Raw genomic sequence first — 24,676 nt, forward strand, 5'->3', positions numbered from 1 at the left:
TGGTTCTTTAAGGCATACTTTTTTCTTTCCATCATTCTCTGGGTGAAGCTGTAATATAAAAGTCAGCAAATAATTTGTCACATTCCTTCAGTCAGTCTACTTGAAACTCCTATGTGGGATGTCAACAGCAAGAACAAACATAGCAACAAAAGCCTCTTATCTATGCCAGCATGTCCGTTACTAAAACATCTATTCCACTGAAGCACTTCAACACTGTATTCCCCAGTTTTTATGAAAGGGGAGAACATACCAATTTGCTCCTGTGAAGAATAAACAAAGGGTACCAATTTAAAGAAACTAGAAACTGTAATTACTACAAAGAGCTGAACTTAACTTACAATCATCATCACTTGCTTCTGTCTCCTCGATCAGTGTGCACTCTATTAAAGACAGAACACCGCCTGTCTATGAAAACAAAGCACATTTTTCACAGATTTTTACATTTGTTTCCATTTCTTATTACAGTTATTTTTAAACACTGATATACTTTAAGATTTTACATTAAAGTTTTTAGGAAGATACATCAATTTCATGATGCATTTTTTTACTCAAGAACTGCACCCAGACAGATTAGATATAACTTTTTTCTTATTCCAACAAATCAACAATATACTCTTATGTACAATTTTTTTTTTTCATTTTTACCACACTGTAATTTATCTCAAATACAGACTTGTTCACAACTATCAAAAAAGGTAACTAGAATTTCATCTTCTCCTGAATTTAAATAAAATACATACAAGATTTTTTTTAAAGTTTGGTTATTCTCTATTTACTTTGCAAAATATTTGAACTATTTAAGGGGTGAAGAGTGAGAAAGCATGCAAACAGTCTTAAAAACCTCTCAGGAACGTCTTTATCAAATTAAAATTCTATTCAACATAATCCATTCTGTAAACTATCAACACTTCTTTATTCACAAGCCAACACTATGAAAGCTTGATTCTTCACAAATATGACTGGAGTGTTCTTAGAAGAGCTTTCATCTTCAGAGAATGTGCTGTTTGACTTTTAAAAATTATTTTCTTAGAGCTCTGGAAAATATTCCTTGGTAATTCCAAGGCTGGTTTATGCACTGAAAACTGATATTCAGTGCTAGCTTATACAAATAGACACAACAGAAAGGAGACAAATAGGTCTTGTTTCTAACCCCCAGCTTATTAGAATTACATGCTCTTAGGAAAAAAAATGTAGTTAGCAAGAACTTTGGCTAAATTCTATTATTTGTAATAAGCAGGAAAAGCAGTTAACTACTGTGCATCACCTTGCTTCTATCCGTAACAATATATGCAAATCTCAGGTTAAAGCCATAAGATAATGAAATATTGAAGTTGTGTTTTCATTTTGTAAATTGAGTTAGAATGTAAAGTCTGTACCTTGAGAAGATGCAGTTTTCCTCCTGAACTTCTTGTACAAATTAAAAAATGTTTTGTAAATAAGAAACACTGCCTTTCTCCTTCTTTCTTCAAAGATAATGATCCCAGACGAACTTTACTAAGTTTTCCCCTTTCAACTGAAGGGACTTGAATAAGGGAACCTGACAATAAGATTCAAAATTTACTGTACCATAGTAACATTTAGTGCTTAAAGTATTAACGCATTGAATATTGTATTTTTATTTAATGCAGCTTTTCATTGTAGTATGCACCAATATACATCAGCATCTGTTTTAAGAACAAGTCAATCCCCTTTTTACATACAAGTTCACTTTGTTTTTTACGATAAATAGACTCAAGCAAGTATATCTAGACAAATGCATGGCAGGATTAGATCTTGGGCAAATTCTTACGCAATTTAAACACACTAATCACACATTGATCAGAAAATGAAGCTGAATAGCAAACTGCACTTTTGACAGCTGCTAGACTTGCAAAAGATATATTACTTATAAGCCATAGAGGCAGAGGATGAAAAGAACAGGTTTTGAAGCAAAAGAGTTTTCGTGTGTGTGCCTGTGTGCAAGAGAGATGGAAATGAAGCCCATTTCTTATCTTCTACTGTATAACTTTCAGTGCTCCACAGCTCATCTAAAATGTGTTACCAGTAAAATACTTCTGAACTGAATTGAACTTGCTTATGTAAGTCTGAATTTGTGCTATGCAGAACGCCAGACTGGGGACAGCTTTGCTTCTCTGACATTTCATACCTCAAAACTAGTCTCTGACCAACTTTTCCAGATTGGTACCACCACATGTATCACTTCTGAATTTGGATCTGGAGTTAAATTTGGCAGTGAAATGCAATTCTTCTATATATCAAAGGGAAGGATTTTATGATACAACTGGTTATTACGAGACAGGGCAGCCAAAAGACCTCCTAATCTCATTCCCACACATCTATCCTTACTATCACCCTTACACTGGCTCTTATCTTATTCCAACATTAGCTACCTAATAGAGCTAAACCAGCAGGAAACTAATGCTACAAAGAAGTAGCTGACTTAACTCCCTGATATCCCTCACTTGAAAGGTCAAAAAATCACCAGTGATGATGCAAAGGAAGTCAAAAGCAGCAGAACAAGCATGAGGGGATGGATATTGGCCTTACTCTTCCAGAGGCAACAAGATATTGGACTAGTGTAGCTGTATCAATGCTCAAACTAGTGGCAAGCATGGATGAAAGAATCACCCATGAAATATGAGATTACTAATTCTTATTCTACATTGTCAAATAAATTATCTTGTTCAAAGTTCACATGCAGAATCTTGAACAAAGAAATTAAAGTAATTGAGAAAGCTACTGTTCATCTATATTTTTTTACACTTAGCTCCCTCCATATATCTGATTAGCCTAAAGTATTAATATATTTGAAACTCACATTGTCTGGCATAGCAAGACATACACCAGTAAATATGCAACAGAACACTGTTCTTTGACAGCCAATTCATAATTAAACTAAAAGTGTACAAAGTGATTTGTGCCACTGCAACAAAACAGTGAAGTAGTACTCCAGAGATTTGCAAAGGTCTGGAACATATTTTGTATTCACTTAAATTCTGACCAAAACCCACAGATACTTCTTCGTTGTTGTACATTTCCTCCAGACTAAACAGCATACCTGCCCCAACTTTGAAAGACAGGAAGGAGATCATTCCCATGTGTTGGAACGGTGGCTTTTCCATTCTATACTGACCCCCCCCAGGTCACATTGCAAGGTGTAATTGTGTAAGTTAAGTATTGTGTAAAAAACAATTCCCAAGCAATCTCCCATCACAAAATTCTCAGCATAATTTTTATTTTTCTCCTGAAGTTCCCTCTACACACATAGGGTAACAATATTCTATCTGTACATCTTATTTCTGCTTCGCTTCTTAGAATAATGCCCCAGGAGTTGACAGTCCTGGTCGGAAATTTCCTGATTGCCTAAGCAGCCTTTTTTCCAAACAAATTTGCCTATCCCACATGCCCATGGTCATCATGCTTCTAGTAAGCGTGGTTAAAACGCTTCCCAAATCTTCACTCATGAAGCCAAGCCATCAATCAATTAGTATGATGTGCTTACAGGTTAAGCTTTACAGGTACACAGGTACAGATAGCTTTTTTTTTTTAATTTTTTAGTTTTCATTAGAATTCTTTGGAAATATCATATTATGTTCTGCTAAAATGGGCTGCAGGTTATGTGGTGTTCTTGTATGGAACTGAAATGTTACCATTTAGTAAGGTAAATCAGAATAAACTGATTTTTTTAAATGCAGAAACAACAGACTGCATTATTTCACTTATTTACAGAGGGAAACACATACACGCTGCATGACTGACATCAAGCAAGGACTTCATGCATTCCTATCAACTTTTTGAGATTAATGAAACTGGGTGTTTGCCTACTATGCATTCTACTACAGATTTCCTCTTAAGGAAAAAAGTGGTCACGACTGGCAGATGTACAGTTGCAGTGAGCAAGTGAGCCTAATTTTAGAAAATTCATTAATAGTATAGTTTGGATGATCAGTGTAATCTCAGGAATTTTTATCCAGCTACAAACCTAAGCACTTTCAGTACTCCAATACTGCCAGAACAGTCACTCCATTACCCTTTGTTCAATCCAAGAAATACAAAAGGTTGTATTAAAAAAAAAAAAGGGCATACATTTTTAACTGCCTGATTTACAAACTCGAAGTTTGTCTTTCTCCATTCTGGAGGTCTTTTAATTTTACCATAAAGATGGTGTGCCAGTAACAACAGATAATGGTCTGTGGTGAAACACACAAAAGTAGAACAGTACTGTCTGGCATGCGTTGTGGGAACATAATCTTGAAAATAGGGGAGTTAACACCACTGATAGCAAAAGAGATTCTCATACCAGTTGCAAGACACATGAGATAATGGTCCGTGGTGGCTCCTTCCCAAAAATCCCCTAAAAGTCCTGACCCCCCAAGACCCTTTTAGTATACCTGGCTACTCATTCCGATGTAGGCTGGCCCCCAACATCAGAATGAGTGTGTATTTTTGCTTGTATAAAAGCCCGAGCCTCATGCAATGATGGGGAGGAAGAACCTCATGCCACCCGGGTCAGCGTTGCCTCCACAGGGACACCTCCTAAGGTTGAGCCTGCCACCTCACACTGTGATGACTCTCAGAGCTAGTTTCCTGATCAGCATCACATGGTCTTTGGGGCTGGTAAGATAAACACTCACCAAAAATACTCATCACTGTTTCTTTAACCCTTTGCCAACTCTTTCCCCTTATGTTTTTGCATAATAATAAACTAGTAGGGTTTTTATCTATTGTTGTCTTGCCTCTCTCTCAACTTGGAATCCCCAAACTCTGGAACAGATGGTCAAACACTGGAACGGGTTCCTCATTCCAAAAGGCTGTGGAGTCTCTATCCTTCAAAACAACCAAAACCTGACAGGACATGGAACAGAGCAACCTGCTCCAGCTGATGTTGCTTTGAGCAGGCGAGACTGGACTGGATAATTTCCAGAAGTCTCTTTGAACTTCAACTACTCCATGATTTTGTAATTGAGATGTATTTATTAGTAAAGCTAAATTAATAACAGCCAATGGCAGGAATATCAGACAGGGTGTTTAGAGGCATCTAAAGGGCCTTGAGATGCCCTGTTGTCTGGGTGTCAGCCAATGTTGGATTGCAGACTGGGACTCCTTATGCTTCCTTCAGACTCTAAAAGAAAACGTTCCTTAATTGTCTGCCAAGACTTACAGTGTGCCTGGCAATGAAGGCTGTATCTAAGCAAGAGACAGAGAAAAGCAGACCTAAAGAAACCTGAAGGGGAATCCATGATCTTCATTGCAAAGCACTGCCAAAGATAGTTCCTATGGTCTCAACTTGTATAGCTCAACAGAATCAATCTCTTCATAGAAAAATAAAATATATAAAACAGCAAAACTGTAATCCGCCTTAGCAGAAAAAGCCTGAAAAAAAGCTAAAGGCACATCTCTCCTTTTTTAAGCTGAAAAATGGTTTCCTGTACCAATCTACACTGATCAACACAAAGAATAGGAGCATAATCAAAAGCAGAGGAGGTGCACATCACAGTCAGAGTGACCCTATTGTCATGTGTGAAAGGAAAAATCGCTCTGTGTTATTTCATTAACTCTTATTCAGATTTTTGCACTCACACAAAATCACATGCAGTGGATGTTCCAAAAGCCTTCTGTACAGCCCCTGTAACATACAGTCTTACCCATCATCCTTTGACTGTATGCCCAGAAAGAAATCTGAATTTAATTTACTTAAACTATTTAAGTTTGACCAAAACAAAGAGTTTGACCTGGGTCTAACCCTTCAACAGTAATCTTTTTCAGACTGATTCCCCAGAAAAAATAGTAAGATTTTACTGATGAAACATTGCGTACACAGACAAAATAATACCAGTCAATCTTAAGAAGGAAAGCCCCAACAAATATATAAATATGAAATATTGTAATCACCTTGAAAGAAATAAAAAAAATAAATTAAATTTCATGGTTAAAGTCAATCTAGGATTATCACAGCCCTCTAATTTTTTGGCTGTGGATACAACACAACAGCTCTACGTTTTTCTTAAAGCCGTATGCATAACTCTTTAAATACCTCAGTTACAACAAATACACATCTAATGAAGACTCAAGAAATTTAATAGTGACTGTCATACAAACAATCTTGGAAGTTATTACAGAAAGTTTCATAGTTTGGCCACATGACTACAGAAACAGCATAGAATAGATTTCAAAATGTATACAAAGCCTATTAATTACCATGTATGTAGCTCTATTAGATACCAACTGTTCTGCTGAGGCTCATGAAAAGATCTCAAGAAAGGATGCACCTAAATTACATTAGGAATGTAATTTAGGTGTATTCTAAATACATTTAATGCTTTTCAGACACAAAGAGGCTTTTCCCAGTCAAAACCCTATGCTACATACAGATCTGTAGTTACTGTATACAAAACTATTAACTTGTTTTTTAAAAGGTCCAGAAGGAAATTATACATATGGAAGGAAAAAAAAAAAAAGGTAAATCTCACCAAATAAGAAATGCAACCAGATTGCAGTTCCTAGTAAAAAGTGACACTTATTTTAAATGGAAGAGTTACTTTACCACAATTTTGTGGAATTTAACAACAAATTCTTCTGCTGTAACTAAATTTCAATAAAAAGAGTTTCCAAACCCACCAAGAACAGACAAAAATGAATACAGTATGGCTCTTTCCCTCTTGTTTTATTAACTATTGTATTAGTAGTCTTACATTCCTGGCAGAACAGGAAGCCTTTTCTTCATGAATTCTTGTGTAGAAGTGCTTTTTATATCTATCCTGAACTTCTACAAAAGCCCAAAAATGAGCATCTCAAGGGGCAAAATTAGTATGATCAGCTACAACATCCATGGTCACACTGTCATTGAGCTGTTTTCAAAGCACCAAGAAAAATGGGAACAATTGACAGCTCTTTTCTTTCCTAGCAATTATTTTACCACTTGTAAAGCTTCAAGCTTCTCCTGCACTTTTACCCAAATGTTGGTATCAGCTGGGACTGCCATGTTAACTGGCTAAGCAGCCCTGGTCTCTGGAGCTGTAGGCAATTTCTATCCCTTTGAAGATCACAGTCCAGGCAGAATGTACATTACTGTCCCATGGGTGTTGTACTATTTTTGTGCTGCTGGTTTTCATGGTTCTTAAAGAAAACAGCACAGAAGTGAGGTTCCACGACAGCCCAGAATTAGTTGTCATCAGGCCATGTGCCCAATGCAGTGACCTGATGAACCCTGCTGGGTTTAGTACAGGTTTGTCATTATTATATAGATAGCTTTAAAAAAGAATGTCTTACCTTGGCGTATAAAGGTTTGACTGGTATCTAGTAATATATCACAGCCTTCTACTATCGTTCTTTCTATGGCTAGATTCTTCCGGATGTTTTCTGTGTCGCTCACTTCATCATGCATCACTCTGTTAGACATAATACAAAATGCACTTTAAATTCTGGAATGTATCTTGTACCTGTTGTGTCCATTTTCAAGTGCACTTACACAGCCAGCTGCATACCTATCCAGTACATAATCACTCTAGACCAAGCTTCTTACCTGTTTTTTCCCTCCCTTTTAAATAATTTTTGCAGTAATTTAATTTTTTTTCAGCAGTGGAAACAATTTTGTTAGACTTATTTTTAGATTATTCCTTAGAACATTTCGAAGATGCCACCAAGCTAAAAACCCTTCACTCCTGGCAGAACAGTACTTCTTGATCGTTAATAGACTAGGCTGCTACAACCCTGGAAGTGTTTCCTAGCACTTTGTGTTAGCTATATTAACACATTGTAGAGTCTCTGCCCATGACTTAAGGTTCCCACTCTGCTCTGCTTCAGTTTCCATTTCAATGTACCATTCACTTAGACCTTGATTCCTGTAACAACCATGCAAATGCTGTTGATGGCTTACCACCTACTCTATTCCACTTATTTTCACAAGCAACCTTCCCTTACACAGAGGTATATAGACCTTTTTCAAGGCTAAAACCAACCCAGATGTTTATACAGTGTTGTGATGCATAATATTTTCCTAAATTGGGACTGGACGGCACTATCTGAAAGGTCCTCCTCCCTCAGAACTACACTAAAAAGATGGAAATTAGTCACAAAGTTTTGTACTTATGGTCTATAGTGCTTGCCTTATAAACAGAGAAAAATCAATCAGTCTCAGCCTCAATTTTGAACACTCAGTGATGAGTTAGTTGGCTCAGCAATGAACTCTTGAGTTCTGAGCTGAATCCAAGTCAAAGCTGATTGATCTGCTTATGTATAAAATCCTGGACACAGAAATTCTTTGCTTGAGTGGAAGGGAGTCATTACTTCCTTCTGCTTCAGATGGCCTTGGAACAGGGCAGAACTTACTCAACACCACAGGAATCAAACTCAAGAATTTCTGTAAAAGATATTCCCTTCCCCACTCTTCAAGAAGTTTGAGCTTGAAGAGGTGGCACAACATGACCTGACTCAGATAGCTGTCTCTGTTAAATATACAGCAGCACCAAAAAGGAAAAAATAATAAGCTCTAAATTAACAAGTGGTTAGCACATGGTAGCAACTTTGTCTTAACAGAATAAAGACAACTGAGCAGTCAAGAGCATGACATTAACAAAAACTATAAACTGATCCCTATTTTATATATTAAATACTTTACAAAATACGTATTAATATGTAAAGTATTTACATACTTTGGGAATATTTAAATATTTCCAAAGTACATCCTTGGTGAATACTCCAGATACCCCAGATTTATATCCTGGATTTTATGCAGCATTTCTTTGTTTACAGTAGCAAACTTTGTCTCCCAGAGATAACAACCGAGTTTCTTACTGGGCTGATAGAGGCAAACACCCAAGAATGGTTTGGGAGTCTAGGGAAGAGCTTAATTTTGCAGGCTTCTACAGGAAGCACCAGTTCTCTAAAGCTATCTTTAATTCCTGTTTATCTAGCATTATCTGAAGCATGTGCGAAAATCACTTATTTCATTAATGCACATAAACTATAACACAGATTGAGAACTCAGTATTTTTCAAGACCCACTATCACACAGTATCGGCAATGCCCTCTTTTAAACTGTAAAAAATATAGATATATTTCTCTATATAAACATAATTGCTTTGCTCGAAACCCAGAAGTAGGCAGTTCCTATGGCAACTCAGATTCTACCCTACCCAAAATACCAGGACACACTTGCAGATTTACGTTAGCCAAACAAAAAACAGAAGGGACAAAATAGTAGGATGGGATATTTGGGGTTTTATTTTTCATTACCTTTGTTTTGGTTTGGTTTTGATCCTTTTCTTCACAAGAATTTTTTTTTAAAAAAGAACAAAACCAAACCAAAATAAAGAAAATAGATTTTTAATTTCAAAACCTTTTGATACAAGATTATCAGGCATTAGAAAGGTAGAAAGGTAAAAATAGCTTACCTTGAAAGTTCTTCTAGTTTAGATTTTGCAAATTCAAGGCTTTTTCTCTCAACATGTTCATGTGGTGTGTGAGCCAGTAGTTCATGAAGTGATATAATATACCTAGGAATCTTAAAACAAATTAAGTATGAAGTAAGTAACTCTATAAAGGAGTAACTCCAGTACAGCTTTTTGCTAAATACTAGCCATTACCTTTAGCAGAAAAGTTTTGCAAACACACTTATTTTTTTAAATGAATATTCATAGCTACATGATTATTACATACATTCAAAATGTAACTATTACTGAACTTTTAGGTGACAGAGACTGTGTATGTATATGTATGTTTTCAGTTTCAGGAAGTGCAAGATCCATTTAATACATTCTAAGGAAAAGTTCAGATCAGAGGTAGCCACAAGTATGATGTTAAATTTCATTGTTTCAAGCTGCTATTCCACTGCCAATAAAGAAAACTTTCAAAACTCCCTGAGAGATCCACAAGCCTTCCCTCAATTGTAATAGGATACATGCATCTAAATTTCTTGTGACTTTGAAAACATCAGCTAATCTCTTTGCATTTAGATAAAACTCACATTGCACTAATGGACACTGAAGAATATGCAGTATTTGGCTATTAAAGACTACAGGGTAACACAGGGACCCTGATCCATTTATTATTACTTTGAGCAGTTTCAGGGCTTTTAACCAGAAACAAGAGATACTGCAGTATAGCTTGTCTTTACAGAATAAAAGTTCTTTGGGAGAAGTGCCTTATTATGGTGAAACTGAAAGTCGTCAGCAATTATATCCTCCATCACAAATCAACAGGATCCTCTCTCTCCCTGCTAAGATCCCATGACCTTCCTTTATCTCAATCAAAAAATCCCCAAACTGTACAATATATAAGCTCTACACTAAAAAAAAGAGAAATTGTTAATAACTAGCACTAACACAAGTATCACTGACACTGAGGGAGTTCACTGTTCTCTTGATGAGTAAAATATTAGGTTAAATGTAAAAGGCACAAAACCATCAGACCAGTGTTTCACAGACCTCTTAAGACAGCTCCAAGTTATTAATCCAGGCAGATCAAGACAAAATATCAGGATAAATAAAGTTCTTAAAACTTCCGCAATATAATTATCTAAAGATCAAGTCACTGGAGAACAAAGTGGCAGGAAAGTTTCAAAATGTATTCCTATTAAAACGTTTGTGGCTGCTCTAACTTGCTATACTAGATATATTATTCCTTTCTGGCCTGTTTCATAATCCTGTAGCAGGCAGAAGTAGAGCGATTGTTTCTCAGCTTTTTTTCTTTTAGTCTTCATCCCACATTCTCCTTCAACATACATAAGATTCTCAATAGACTTGAAGCAGTACAGTTGGGGAAAATATCTCTACAGGCAAAGGTTCAGCATGATAATAAAAAAAAAATTAAAAACAGATTAATTTGCATGAAAGTGGTTTTAGTTAAGCAAGAAGAATCTTCAGTAAATTGTAATGTCAGCAACACAAAATGAATCAACCAAGCATTAAAAACAAATAGTCACAGAAAATATACAGAGACTACCTGAAACATGGGGTAAGTAAGGAAAGTTTCCAGCATTCGCCCCTCACATGCTGGGTTGGCTTCATATTGCTTCAAGAGTTTGTCAAAATCTCTGTTTTGCTTACAGTTTGCCAGTACTTGTAGACTATATTGATGATTCCGAACAAATTCTTGATATATGTTCAGCATTGGCAGTAGAATGTCAAATAGATCAGCTAGAAAAAGTCAAGAAATGCTTTTTTTTTCCCAGCTACCCATCTCTTGAAAGATATTTCTAAAGAAACTACTATGTTCTATGGAAGTGAATTACTATAATCAGTTCAGTTTCAAATACACTGATATTTCAGAAATATTAAACTTGGCTCTTTTACCTGCCAAAACATGGTTGTTCTGATTAGCTAATAACCAGACAATATCACAGAAAGTTCCAGGGCCCATGTCTAATCAATGCTTAGGGCAGAGGCATTCTCATGTATCAACTGGAACACAGGCATTACTGCCCACATGGGACTCCCACTATACCAGATCTTGTGGTGGTAGTTCTGGAAACGTGTTTCATTCAAAGAGGACTTTAGAAAGTCCTCTTTAAAAAAACACAAAACAAAACAAAACCCCAAACCTTACTGTAATTTCAAAACTAAATATGAAAATTGTACCTCTAGATAAAATATAGTAACTCACCTAGGATTAAGGTAGGCCAGTTAGCTATTCTTGCTTTTAAGCCTTGGTGAAATATCTCATGAAGAAACATGATAGTTTCACTGAAAAGTAAGTATTTAAACAAAAAGATAATTCAGGTTTTATTTTCTGATTAATAATTCACAGAAAAACACCTCTTCCTGGTTAGTAGTATGTTTTGCATCTGAAAATAGTTATTACTAAGCAAGTAAGCACTTACTTTTGTTGCATGGATTAAAAATTTGAGTGTAGCATACCTAAAAAATACATAGTATTTGGTGTATAAAGCATATTCTGTCTGTTTAGATCTTTTAAATAAAATCATCTATTAAATAACATTCCATAGTTTCATGAATGGGTTTTCTAAGAATATCCTTGACAATGCATTCAGTTGTTTAAGAGGAACAATAAGACGCAGAAATCTCAAGCCAATGGTAGTCATCTACAATCTTGCTTGCAGCTGTTTAAGATCTGAAGTTTACAACTTTTCTGTAACATCAACCTCAATACTGTATTTTAGCTTATGAGGTCAACAGAAGCAGGGGACATCCCAGTTTTAAGAAAAAACAGAGTATAGTGATCGTGAATGAGCTATGAAAGGGAAACTTGTCTCATAACTAAAGGAAAACATTCCACTTATTTCAAGTTTGGGGTAGACTTGGATGCAATCCCAACCCTGTATCAAATGTTAGATGCCTGCTGGCTTTTTTGTACATACTCATTACTGTGGTACTTGGATGCTTATTGCAAAGAGCAATTCGTTTTTTTGTAGGATATGAAAAGAGAGGGAAGGAGGCTCCTTAGGCAGGACAACAGAAAATAGAAGATTTGATGCACTCTCCTCAGGGTCTTACCTGGATCGTGTGAGGCCACTAAGTCTGACTTTGCTCTCTTAAAAGAAACAGGAAAGGTGGCAGAAAACTATAAGAACTGTCCCAAGAGGCACAATTTGTCATTTGTTCTTTTTTTTCCTCTAGCAGAGGAAGAAACAGAATTTAAAGAGACAAAGAGGTCTATCTGGTTTCAAACAGCATCATCAACAGCACCTTGCCTTTTATCCTGGACACATTGTCTATCTCAGTGACATTGCTTCCATTAGCGCAAAAAAAAAAAAAAAATCAAGCGCCAGACCTCACTGCTGTAAACTGAAGGAGAATGGGAAGAAGTGGTCAGAGAAACCCCCAGAAAGCAAACAAAAATCCCCATACCTGTTGAGGAAAATGCTACTGACATCATCATGACTGATAGGTGGCTTCTTTGAACTTGCAGCCATTCTTAAGGGCCGAAGAAAACAGTTCACAAGAACATAAAGTTGATGTACATATTCAGATTCTGCCTCCACCATGTTAAAAACTATCTGATTCCTTTTCCTCATGCTTTCTGCATGGGGAGAGCATATATAATCTTGGACAATAGTTTTCCATTTTCTTCTACATAACCACCCCCGCATAAAGCTCTGGACCTAAAAGTATACCAAGCAGAAAACAAGAATCAGAAAAAACATCACATAACTTATCATGAGCTCTTCCTTGTAGAGCTAAGACTGTAAATGAAATACCTCTATTTAAAAAACAAACAAGCCCTTATTGATCTATAATTGTTCTTGAATTTTTTTTGTTTGTTTTGTTTTTTGTTAGTAAATTTCCTACAATCATTTGGTCATACTTGTTGCCAGGAAACAAACTGAGATGACATCCTATCCATATCAAAGTATCTTTCACTGCAAGCTCAAACATTGTATATACTTTTCCCATCATGCACAACCATGCTACACACTGTGCAGGCTTTTTATCTCCTTTTACCTCCCTCTACACATTTCTCTTATAACTCCTACGGTATTGTGCAATGCTTCCAGGTAACGCATTTTAAGACAGACATCTTTGCTGACATAATACTAAAATAGCTGTTTTCAGTTTTGAATAGAAACCACTTAGCATGTGTATTTAAAGCTATGTATCAATATACTGCTTAGTACCAGACAGCTAGGCCAGAAATATTACTATCCAGAAGAAACAGATATTTGGGATTCTTAAAAAGCACCTCTGTGTCATGGAAAAATCTACTTTAGCATAATACCCATTGAAATTACAAGTATATTAAAGATTAAAGAAAAGGTCTATATATGGTCACAGAAAATTTCTGTATGTCTTTGTCCTGATCTTGATGTAGAGATCATTCATCTTGAAAGAGAAATGCAGAATCTCACTGGTAGCAGTTTACTTTGAATAAATAACTTTTTTGAAAAGGTTCCAATTGTCAAAACAACCAAGACGTAGAATTCTGTGAATTACATACAAAATCAGAGTTCTTCTACTAAAAGAGACATTTCTAGCTTCTCTACAATGCTTAATCCATGTGAAAATGAAAATTCACACAAGCTCAGTGCTGACCCTGACTTAAGACCCCATGAGCCAGAAAAAGGCACAAAGTCCACATCACATAAAGGATATTATGCAATTCAAGAGACTGAACACTGTGAGAATAAGGGTAACACGTATAGAACCACATATTCTAGCGTGAATTCCATTCACGCTTGGAGATGTGATGAATTCCATTCATGCACTAGAACTTGAGAGAGTTAGCGATGGGCTGGTTATAGCCAGTCTTAAGCAATACTGCCAAAAGCTGCACATATAAATGCCATACAGAGTGGGACAATTCTGTCTTTGGTATGAAGAACACTGGCCATAGTATCCTGAAACAATCACCATCAAACAGAGCAGGGGTCAACCTAAACCAGCCTGCTCTCTGCATTTGTAATATCTGCATTCCAGTTTCAGTGGCAGAATAAAGGTCATTCTCTTACATCTTTATAAGCATTTTCATCAGAAAGGAGTATAAAGTCACTCTACACTTGATTCCCAGAGCATACAGCCCATGACTTAACTTCAGCCTTAAAAAGCAGTTGAGCACAATGTGCAACCTTCTTTAAGAAACTGAATATATATCTTGCAAGTAATAATGAATACATACGTGGCACTGAAGCATAGGAAGCTGATGTAATTTGAGGTTTAAATAAGGGCAGAGCAAAAGGAATCTTGCTATTTGACTGTACTCAGTGAAAAATAAATGCAGAAAAAAACAGACAGACTAAAATACAGAAGTGCACCCCCATCCCACCCTTTTCCTCTTAAGAAAATTACCTTTTTAATTTTTTTAATATCTGGGTTCTCATCTTCCTGGTTGCCTTGATAAGGCCGCATTCTTTCTTTTGTTTTGTTGAGAGCTACAATCTGACAAAAACAATGATTCATTAAATGCTCTCTCAAGCTAATGAGATTCACAGTTACAGAACCAACAGAAAAAATACATTAAAAATATTGAAAAAATATATATTAAAAAATGTTGAAAAAAGCATTTAGCCAAGGGTTTGCAGGGAGACAATCGCATATTAACCTTACTGGTCCTTGTTATTTTCACAAATATTACAGAAATATTGAATATTATTGCAATGTACAGAGCAAAATGTTCTAATTCATAGAAACACAGATTGGTTTGGGTTGGAATAAAGCTCATTCAGTTCTAACCCCCTGCCACGGTCACAGACACCTTTCACTAGACCAGGTTGCTCCAAGCCCCAGCCAACCTGGTCTTGAACACTTCTAGGGATGGGGCAGCCACAGCTTCTCAGGGACTGCTCGATGGCTGTGGCACATACCTCAGATTTAAGTCTTTCAATTTCTGTGTCTTGATCTTCAAGCTGATGTCGAAGCTGATTAGCTGCAATCTTTTCAGTCTCTACAATCTGGACAAGATGAATGTACTTCTGCATTAACACCTCCCTTTCAATCAGAATATCTGAATAACTAAAAGGAAAAACATATACATTAGTAAAAATAGGCGAATATTGTCTTCCATATCCCCTTACGAGATATTGTCAGAATAAACATTGCACCAATGACAAAACTGCAAAACTGTATTTCTTTGTCTTAATATAAAATTAATAGCTTGGTCATAAATCCTTCAAACTTACAGTGTCCAATATCCTTTACAGACAGTGGTGTACCCAGTTTCACAGTACCCAGTTACTAAAAGCAAGACAATTGCACCAATCTTTTTTATTAGTTTCTAATCCTCAGGCTAATCCCAAGAATTCTATTAATTCTATTAATTTTTATGTTAAGGGCTGTTTTCCTCCCTCCCACATCCTTTTGGGAGGCAATTCATCAGAACTATTTCTAATTCTCTCTCTTTATGGAAGAATTCCCATCACAGAATCATAGAACACTTAGGATTGGAAGGGACCTTCAAAGATCACCTAGTTCAACCCTCCTACAATGAGTGGGCACATCTCCAGCTAGATCAGTTTGCTCAGAAAGAACCACATCCAGCCTGAATAACTGTTACTTAAGTTTGCTAACACCTATTTTATTGTTTAGCCCAGTTTGAGATTACTCAAATAAATGCATTTATTCTAATTAGTAACAGGAACTATGGTATCAGGTGTTTCTTTTAGCTCTTGGGCAGCAAAATGCCATTGATTTGTATTTTCCTGAAAAGTTATGGTATCCCTAATGCAATTAGATATCACAATCAGAGTAGTGATAAGCATCATACTGGAGGTACTGTTCACATCTTCAGGTAAAGGAGGAATCAGTTTCTTCCTATGCAACTTCTTCATCAAACTGCTCTTCCATGTTATTCAGCCCCTCTCACACAGATAATTTAAATGTGCAGAAACTACATGTTTGTTTGCTGGCCTTTATTCAGCAAGATTTACAGACACAGACTGCCTCTTTACGTGGGTTTCAGGAAGCTTACTCCCTTGAGAGTTGAATAATTTCACAAGATATAGGCCAACCTGCACAAACCACAACAGAACAAAGCCCTAAATCTTTGATAAGGGATCTCTTTCTCTTTTATGATCTATCATTAAAAATGCTGACTATCATATCTTCTTCCACTGTTCAATTAGCAAAGGATTTAACAAAAGGAATTTCTGGATTGCACATCTTTTCTTCTTAAATTTCTTTCTACTTCTTACAGCATTCATGAAACAATTAACACTTGCTGTTAAATACTGCGAGGCTGTTAAAAATGTAATTATGAACATCCTCCAGAGTTAATAATTTTTCATATATATATTTACTTCCAATTCAATCAGTATTAGTGCAGTTATATACCAGAGGGTGCCAATATTGAGTGCAGCTGTTAAATTCAACAATTAACCTCGAAAACAAGCTTAGTTTTTTTTAAGAATAGAATAATTTCCCACAGCTGTCATAAAGCAAAAGTTTTTCCTCCTTGAATAGATTATGAAAAGAAGTGAATCTAATTCTATTGCATTTATTGTTATATTTTGACTACTGCAACAGTAAACAATAAATGACAAAACAAAAGCTCACAGCATCTCTTCCAACAAGTTAAACAACACACATAAAAAATCTGTCATTTAGTAATCCATGTATCTTAACTGTGCAATAAACAGTAATAATATGTGAGATTTAGTTCTTTAAAATTGTTTGATAATAATCTTTTTTGTTTCTCAAGAATCCTGTTTTTTTCAGAAACCACAGTACATAATTTCTTTCTACCCTAAGGGATATTTGTACATGATAAAAAAAATGTCAGGGTTAGATATACAACACTGGTTGCTTTACAATGAGAGATGTTAACGAAGACAAAAATATACGTAACATATGTAAGAAAATGCATTTCTTAGTGCCTGCACCACCATCTTGATTTACATTGAATATAAAGCATAGTTTTATCCAGAAGTAGATAGGCGACCACTTTTTCTTGTTTGTTATTTTCAAAATTTTCTTAAACTTTTGCTACCCAATATTTCCAATACAGAATTTGACAGATTTGGCTTTGCTTTTATTCAAGATGCAGGAAATTAGTACGGCACAGAATCACAAAGGGTGAACAGCAGCTGCAGTCAGAGCTGACGTTAAGACTCGAGGTACTATTATATATGATGTTTTTCTTTCACTTTTTTTATTTTTATTTTCCTCCTTTAGGGGATGAAACTTCATCTAGGTTTTTCAGTTTCTTTAAATGCATTAAGCTAGATTTCCACAGTCTTGCTTTACTAGGGAATATGAACTCTGCCATGGGAAGACCGAAAAGGTTTTGTACTTTCGAGATGTACGCAAAGTATTTTGCCTAGTTAGTGGCTTTGGCTGTCTAAAATGTCAATCTCTGCCTAGAAACCAAACATTTTCTCCACTGCCATAATGAGCAGTACAAAGAGGAGTTAATTAGAAAAGCCTATGTACACCTACACTATCTTAGAATAGGCTATTCATTTTCTTTCTCGAAAGTGCTACTTGTTCTGGGAAAGGAAAATCCTAAGATTATGGAATAAACATCACGTGCTTCCAACAGCCCTTTTCAGCCATCTCTCTGTATGCATGAGTTAAAGATCATCATGCCCAAAGTGCTAACCTGGATATCCAGCATAGTGTCAGGACACTTTTAAGAGTGCCGGATTTCAATACTGACTTGCTTACACATGCATACAAACTCCTTTGTTAAAGAAAAGTGTACCAAAGTGTTCAAATGCCAAAGGAAGATGAAAAAATCATACGACTTGTAAGCAGCCAACCTAGATCTAGTTCTCTGGCTCGGATATCGTTTAATAGAAAGAAGCAACTGCTGTGAACCACAGCTTTCTATGAAAGGCATTAACATTTCATTGAGAGAATGTGCTAAAAATTTATAATAATATCTAGTAAGGCCCACAAGAAAGAGCATCCTGAAAGCTGAGGCTATACCTATTTCCTACTATAATCTGTAGAGATAGGACTCAAAGGAGTCCTGGACAAGATATTTCAAGGACCTTAAGCTCTGCTTGACCACTACCTACCACTACCTAGAGACAGGAAGAATTGAACAAGTCCTGAGAGAAATGATGCATCATTTATGCCCTGTGAGAGCCAACATGTTCAGAAAATAGAGAAAAATGTGTGAAAGTTTAACAATGCCTCATTATTAGAATCTCCTTGTTGTGGTAGCAGACCAAGATAAAGGTTACAGTAGTGCTATCAGCAAATACAATTGATTTTTGTACCAAATTCAGGCCAGAGTTATGGTTCATTGGATCACTCTATGCTAATTGTACTGAAGGCAGCTGCAAAAATCAGGCATTGGTCATATCAAATCATCCTTCTGAAATGCAAAATGGACAACCTAATCAACTCTTTATAAAAGCCATGCGATATGGCTGTGGGGATCTGGAAGGCAAAAGAAATGGCCTACATCTGCCCATGCAAATCATATTCAGGCAACTAAAGGACTCCTTAACAAAGGAGGTTTTAAAGTTTAATGGCATATGAACAGCCACACTAGGGATGGAAACGGTCAAAGTTGCAATATAGCTTACACAATCCACCCCCATGACTCTAACCAAGGTGACCTGTACACAGGAAATATTAACTTCAGTTAACTCCTGTACAGGAGGGAAATCAAAGGACACCTATGCCTGTGAGGATTACAAAGATGAGGTTTATCAGAAAATACAAAATTAAGATGGGTTTTCAGACATGCATGGACAACTGTTTAGAAAGGCTATAAAAGAGGTTGTCTGCTGATTTCCAGTCAAACTGGTGGGAAATTGCACTTGGGCTGGTGAACAGCTACAGCAACCAGGACTTAGAGGGTGGGTAGGTGGGTATACGGCTGTGTGATGAATGGGGGAGCTCAACAAGTACGTACCCCAAATGATTTTTACTACAATATCCATTTAGTTGAGAAAGGGAAGTACAAACTGTAATAAAGATTATTTTTGAAGGGTGGCCCAACAACCATAGGAGGTTTCATGCACTCAAACCTTGTCAGCTAGGGAATGGCTTACTCTACGAGCTTGGGTGTGTGGGGAGGGGAATGCTACCCTCTTGTGTAAAAATGAGACAATCATGAGAACATATCTCACTAGCCAATGTGTTACTCATCAGACTCACAACTCATACTAAAACCAGGAGTTCCAATTGTCCTTGCACTCCTTTATCTCGGAAAACCTGGAATTAATCTACAAACAAACTGGAGCAGAAAGGCACCTTTTCCCATTACACAAAACCAAGACACAAGTTCAACAGCAGCCATGAAATGCACACTAAATACAACAGAAAGGACACTCCTTGCAGGGCAAGCTGAGACTCCAGAGAGCTGACATGAACTTGTAGCTACTGTCTCCAGAAAGTGTGATGGGTGGGATTTCAAATGTTCCCTTAGAAAACAGCCACCACACCAACCTTCTGCACAGCTGTAATACCAGTATAATCACTCCTTTTGAAGTTTCATGTCTGTTTTATTTAAAGCTGTCTGCCAAGACCTACAAGCCCCACTGAGGAACTTAAAGAGCCCTCTGTAGCAGCACTGAGATGCCTGCTCCAGCACAAAGCCTTTCTAGGTGGAAAAACAGATTTCTATGATGCGCAGTACAAATGCACAGGAGATATGGTCAAACCCATTAAGATGAGCCAGTGGGAAGGCTCCCCACATCATCTTTCAGGCTGAGAAGACTGACCAATTATAGGGGTGTGAAAAATACTACAGGTGTGAAAAATAATCCAGGGAAAAGCATTTTGGGATTGTGCAAGGCTTGTTATGGGATGTTTAAGGATCAAAGGATGTTTAAAAATCAAACGCAGGAAAGAGGAGGGATGAAGAAGGTTTGAGGAGGAGGAAGCTTGGAAAAACACAGAGGTAAGGGAATAAAAGTGGAAAAAGGGTCACATGTAACCAGTTTGACCAAAACACTTGCCTGGCCATGCTCTGCACTTGATCAGCAATCTCCCTTCTCATTAAACTTCATTTCTAATTACTTTGCTTGGTGAGGGGACTCCATATATAATCCATGGAGCTAAAAGTGCCAGCAACTAGAACTGGGACATATGTCCCTCTGTGTCTGCAGTGCCAGTTACTCATTGGAGAGGTGGGAGTGTGTGCTTATAGTTTGGGCGCATGTATCAGTGTGTGATCACCAGACTCTGTCATGCCTGGCTAGCTGGAGAGCAGGATTAGTTGCTGGGAAGCCTGGTGTTAGGAAATGTATTATGTTTAGGTTGGATCATCAGAGACTCTGTGATTTGATGACTGGAGGACACAGGAGATCCAACCCAGCCACTGAGAAGATCATGAGGTTGGGTGATTGACTAAGAAACTCATTTGTGAATGTGTGTTTGTGCCTGTCACAGGTGGAGACAAGAACATCCAGTACAGTTACCAGCTATACTGAACAAAGAAGTTAAAATAATAGTTTTAGACTATTGCATCAGATTTTTCTTTCCAAATTAATCAAACAAAATAGAACAGATCTGCTTCAGTGATTAAATTTTGCCTGCATCATGATTTAGAATTTTTTCCTTGAGTTTGTCCTTATTTTTGACAAATGGGACAAGCTTTGCAACTTCTTCACTGTCACTATTCATTTGATGCTCACCCAAGATATTCTGACCAATGTTTTGAATTGCTATCTTACATTTTGTGTAGCCTTCTGAAGATACTTTTTTTTTTGGTAGTATCTCAGGTGTCTCAGGTAGAAATTCTAGAAGATACTGGGAGCATTCCCCCTACTCTTAAATTGAAAACAGGACTGTAAACATCCTGTTCTTTGTGAACATGGTGGTGTCCAAGAGATGGAATTATTTAATTGCTTTCTGGAGTGTCTTATCCTCAGGACGAGCCACGGTAATCCACATTTCAGCTGAGACAAAGACGTCAAGACTTTTTTCTTTTTCCTTCCACACACACCTCCCCTCCCCCCCTTTTTTTCTTAGATTGACATACACAAAATACAATTTTGGATTGTTTTTCATTACTTTTTTGCCAAGTATATGTTTGCAGCCATCAAAATCTCTTCCATGTTTTATTTATTTTGCAAGTCATGAACAGACTGTTGAAAAAAATAACACAATCTCACCGCACCCCATGTCCCACTCTAGACAAACAGGCACTTTGTTTGGATGCAGATGGTACCTAAAGGATTTCCTGCTGTGCAGTGTCCATTGTTTCTTGGAAGATTTCACTGGGGGTGGGATGCGACTGCTTGTCATTTTGCAGGGTCCTGTGCACACGGTTGAGAGCTGACATGCTTTTGCATGCTGCAGCTACATGCTACATTGCTTACGTTCCTTTCTGCAGTGCTCTGTCCTCATTTGAGAGAGACTGTTTGGCTTCTGAGCTCTCAATGGGAGGTGCAGTAGATTTCAATATTATTGAGTGCCACATCCATACCTACTTTTCATATCTTTAATTTTTATTTGAATTCTCAGTGTTTTGAGTTCTCAGTAATGTCCAGGGTGGCAGAGTAAGGTTTGCTTCTTCTAAGTTATGTTTCTGGGCTGAAGGACTTATTCCTGGCAAATTCTAATTCATTTCTGTCACTGACTGCATGTGGAAGTCCTGTTCTGGGCCTTGTTCCAGAACTTGACCTCCTATGAAAAGATCCATTTCACTCACAATACACTGGGTAGACGTTTCACCTACTCCTACAAATTCTTCTATGGGCTTGTGTTTTTTCTTTTTTTGCATTTAACTCAAAATCTTCTATGCTTTTTTGTTTTAATATGGATGCAGTACTCATCAAATTTCTCACCCATTTCTACTTTAGCTTATTGGGAAGTCTTAAATGAAGTGCTTCAGGCTGCAGTTTCATGTGAGCTGCAGTCCTGCATAACTCCACGTTGCTGCTGAAGGAAGCAGCTGTCCTTCTCGTAAGTCAGCCATTCATTCCCACACCTTTACCAGCCTTTCTCTCATGCAGGCACAAGTGTGAACTTAATTGGGAAACTGGTGTCCACCAAAGGGAATTATGTTTTATTTTTTGCCTGCTTAGTATTAATCATCTCAATTCTTCTGGGTCTGCTCAGTGACAGTCCATGCAACACACCTGTGTTCATGCACAGGGGAGAGGTAAGCGGATGGGTGGGACATGGAAGAGCATGAGTGCTATGTTGAGGGGGGGTGCTTCTTTCAGCTAGGTCAGTGTTTAAACTGTATGATGAGCTACTGCCTTCCAACCGGTAATTTAAAAAAGAAAAACAAAAACAAAAAAGGCTTGCTCTCAGATCTGTTAGCATGCTTTGCTTGCTAATGCAGGGTGTATTTTACAAAGTATTTTACAGGCAGTTGTAAGCTCAGTATAGTAGCCCAGACCTGCCTGGAAGCTCAGAGGAAATGCTGTGCTATTAATTTGCTGTTGGAGAAACTGTATTACCTGAGGCTTGGTGCTATAATAAAACCATAATTTTGTAGTTTCCAGTTGACTGGGAATGGGGGAGAGAGAATCTGAGTAGCGCTCAAAACATGGGCAAAGCAATCTCCTATCTGCCTTCCAAATAACATCTAGATGGATCCACAGAACAAAGTAGTAGCGGTTGCCAGAGCTGATAGGTTGACAGAGGTGAGGCTGCCACCACTCCCTATACCTATGTTGAGCCAGAAGTGAGCCTGGCCATGTAATTCCAATACAAATGAACATACATGTTCATACAAACACAGCTGGATGAGGGGATCGACACAGACAGAAACATTCAGCACTCAGTTGGGCACAGACATACCAGCAGCCTCATCCTGTTCCCACCTCAGACTGATCAGAGAGGGGAATGAAGGTATGTTAGTGGAAAAATAGACACAATACAGTATAGGTGACCCCAGAAAATATCTTATCCATGCAGCCTGTCCACTGGTTCAGGAACTGGTCCTGGATGTACTCCAGTGCCCCTAGACCCTCTCTAGTTGCTGGCACTCAGTCCCCATCATTCAGAGATACGCATGCATCCCCCTTCTTCCGAGCACACTGTGGATCCAGTAACTGGTCTAAGACACCTAGTATACCCCAGTAACCAGCCCTGGACCCATGTTACTTCAGCTCCCTCACACACCCACACCGTGCACACACATGCGCTGTGGATCCCACATTAACTGATGGACAGGTGTTCCTAAGCCGGCACACATGAACACATAGAGTACCCAAACTCTATGTATCTCTCCTGTAACTGCCTTGCAAACTCAGTGTGACTGGTAACTAGGCCTTGGATGTTCCAGTCTCCACTTGTCACAGGCACACACGAACCAGTTTCTTTCTTGGTCAACCAGTGGATTCGCCAACGTGACAGTTGTACACCAAAGCTGTATTTCACCACCTTCCACATTGTTATGGTGATAATTATTGTCAAGTAAGTTTTGGGCTGCTCTCCTCCACTCTGGAGGGAAGAAGGGCTCTGCCCTTTGCCAGGGCATTGCTGATAGTCCCAGGGGTGACCTGGTGTGATTACTAGATGGGTGAGATAGCTCACAGCTTCTCAAGATCTGAAATAATGTGGTTACCAGAGGGCTACCATGCAAAATGTGGTTCACCTAATACCACAGCCCAGCAGGTGCTTTCCAAGAAAGAACAAGACCCCATTCAGTTAGGTACCAATGCTAAGAAGAGGATGCAGAACCAAAGACTGGATGCCCAGGTGACAGAACCCCTGCAGTTTTAGCCACATTTCACAAGTTCTGAATTATAAACTACTAGCTGGTGGCATTCATTTTTAGTTACAAAGCAAAATCACTTCTGTTTACACGGCTCATGTCCCAAGCAACTCAGAAACTGCCTGGTTCCTTCTGTGTTACCATGGCACTGTAGATTAGCTGTCTATCAGAGGAGGATGGAGAAAGTGCATTTCAGCAAAGATATGTGCCTCTGCAAACCATTTCACAAACCCTCAGTTAGATGATCTGCATTTAGACTATACTGTAAACCTTGCCCATTCTCCATGCAGACCTGCATCGCTGGTCAGGACTTCTGTTTTGAAGTCAAAATTGTATTTGTTGCACTTTATCATCATAATGATTTGACCTCATGTCCTGGTGTTTCCTGGGATACAGTCAATTTTCTTCCTAGTAGCTGTCAAAATGCTGTGGTTTGGCTTCTGTCTGAGAACAATGCTGATAACACACTGATGGTTTAGTTGCTGCTCAGTAGCATTTGCTCTGATCAAGGATTGTTTAGTATCTCATGCTCTGCCAGTGAGGAGGAGCACAAGAAGATGGGAGGGAGCACAGACAGGACACCTGATCTGAACTAGCCAAAGGGGTATTCCATACAGCAAGTGGCTGTGTGGTGCTTAGCTGCCAGCTGGGCTTA

At 37.8% G+C, this 24,676-nt stretch overlaps 1 protein-coding gene across 2 annotated transcripts in view; it reads right to left on the reverse strand.

Annotated features, from left to right (window-relative positions):
• Positions 1-24,676, reverse strand: part of RASGRF2 (Ras protein specific guanine nucleotide releasing factor 2) — a 130,424-nt gene that overhangs the window by 58,871 nt on the left and 46,877 nt on the right. For both annotated transcript variants that reach the window (XM_065661466.1, XM_065661465.1), the window contains exons 3-11: positions 15,257-15,404; positions 14,742-14,831; positions 12,807-13,060; positions 11,602-11,681; positions 10,942-11,135; positions 9,393-9,502; positions 7,270-7,388; positions 1,377-1,537; positions 339-405 (exon numbers count right to left, since the gene is read on the reverse strand). In XM_065661466.1, the coding sequence (XP_065517538.1) occupies positions 339-405; positions 1,377-1,537; positions 7,270-7,388; positions 9,393-9,502; positions 10,942-11,135; positions 11,602-11,681; positions 12,807-13,060; positions 14,742-14,831; positions 15,257-15,404 (1,223 nt within the window). The remainder of the gene's footprint in view (positions 1-338; positions 406-1,376; positions 1,538-7,269; positions 7,389-9,392; positions 9,503-10,941; positions 11,136-11,601; positions 11,682-12,806; positions 13,061-14,741; positions 14,832-15,256; positions 15,405-24,676) is intronic.

The sequence above is a fragment of the Lathamus discolor genome, chromosome Z (assembly GCF_037157495.1).
Source record: "Lathamus discolor isolate bLatDis1 chromosome Z, bLatDis1.hap1, whole genome shotgun sequence".
NCBI classification, from domain to species: Eukaryota; Metazoa; Chordata; class Aves; order Psittaciformes; family Psittacidae; genus Lathamus; species Lathamus discolor.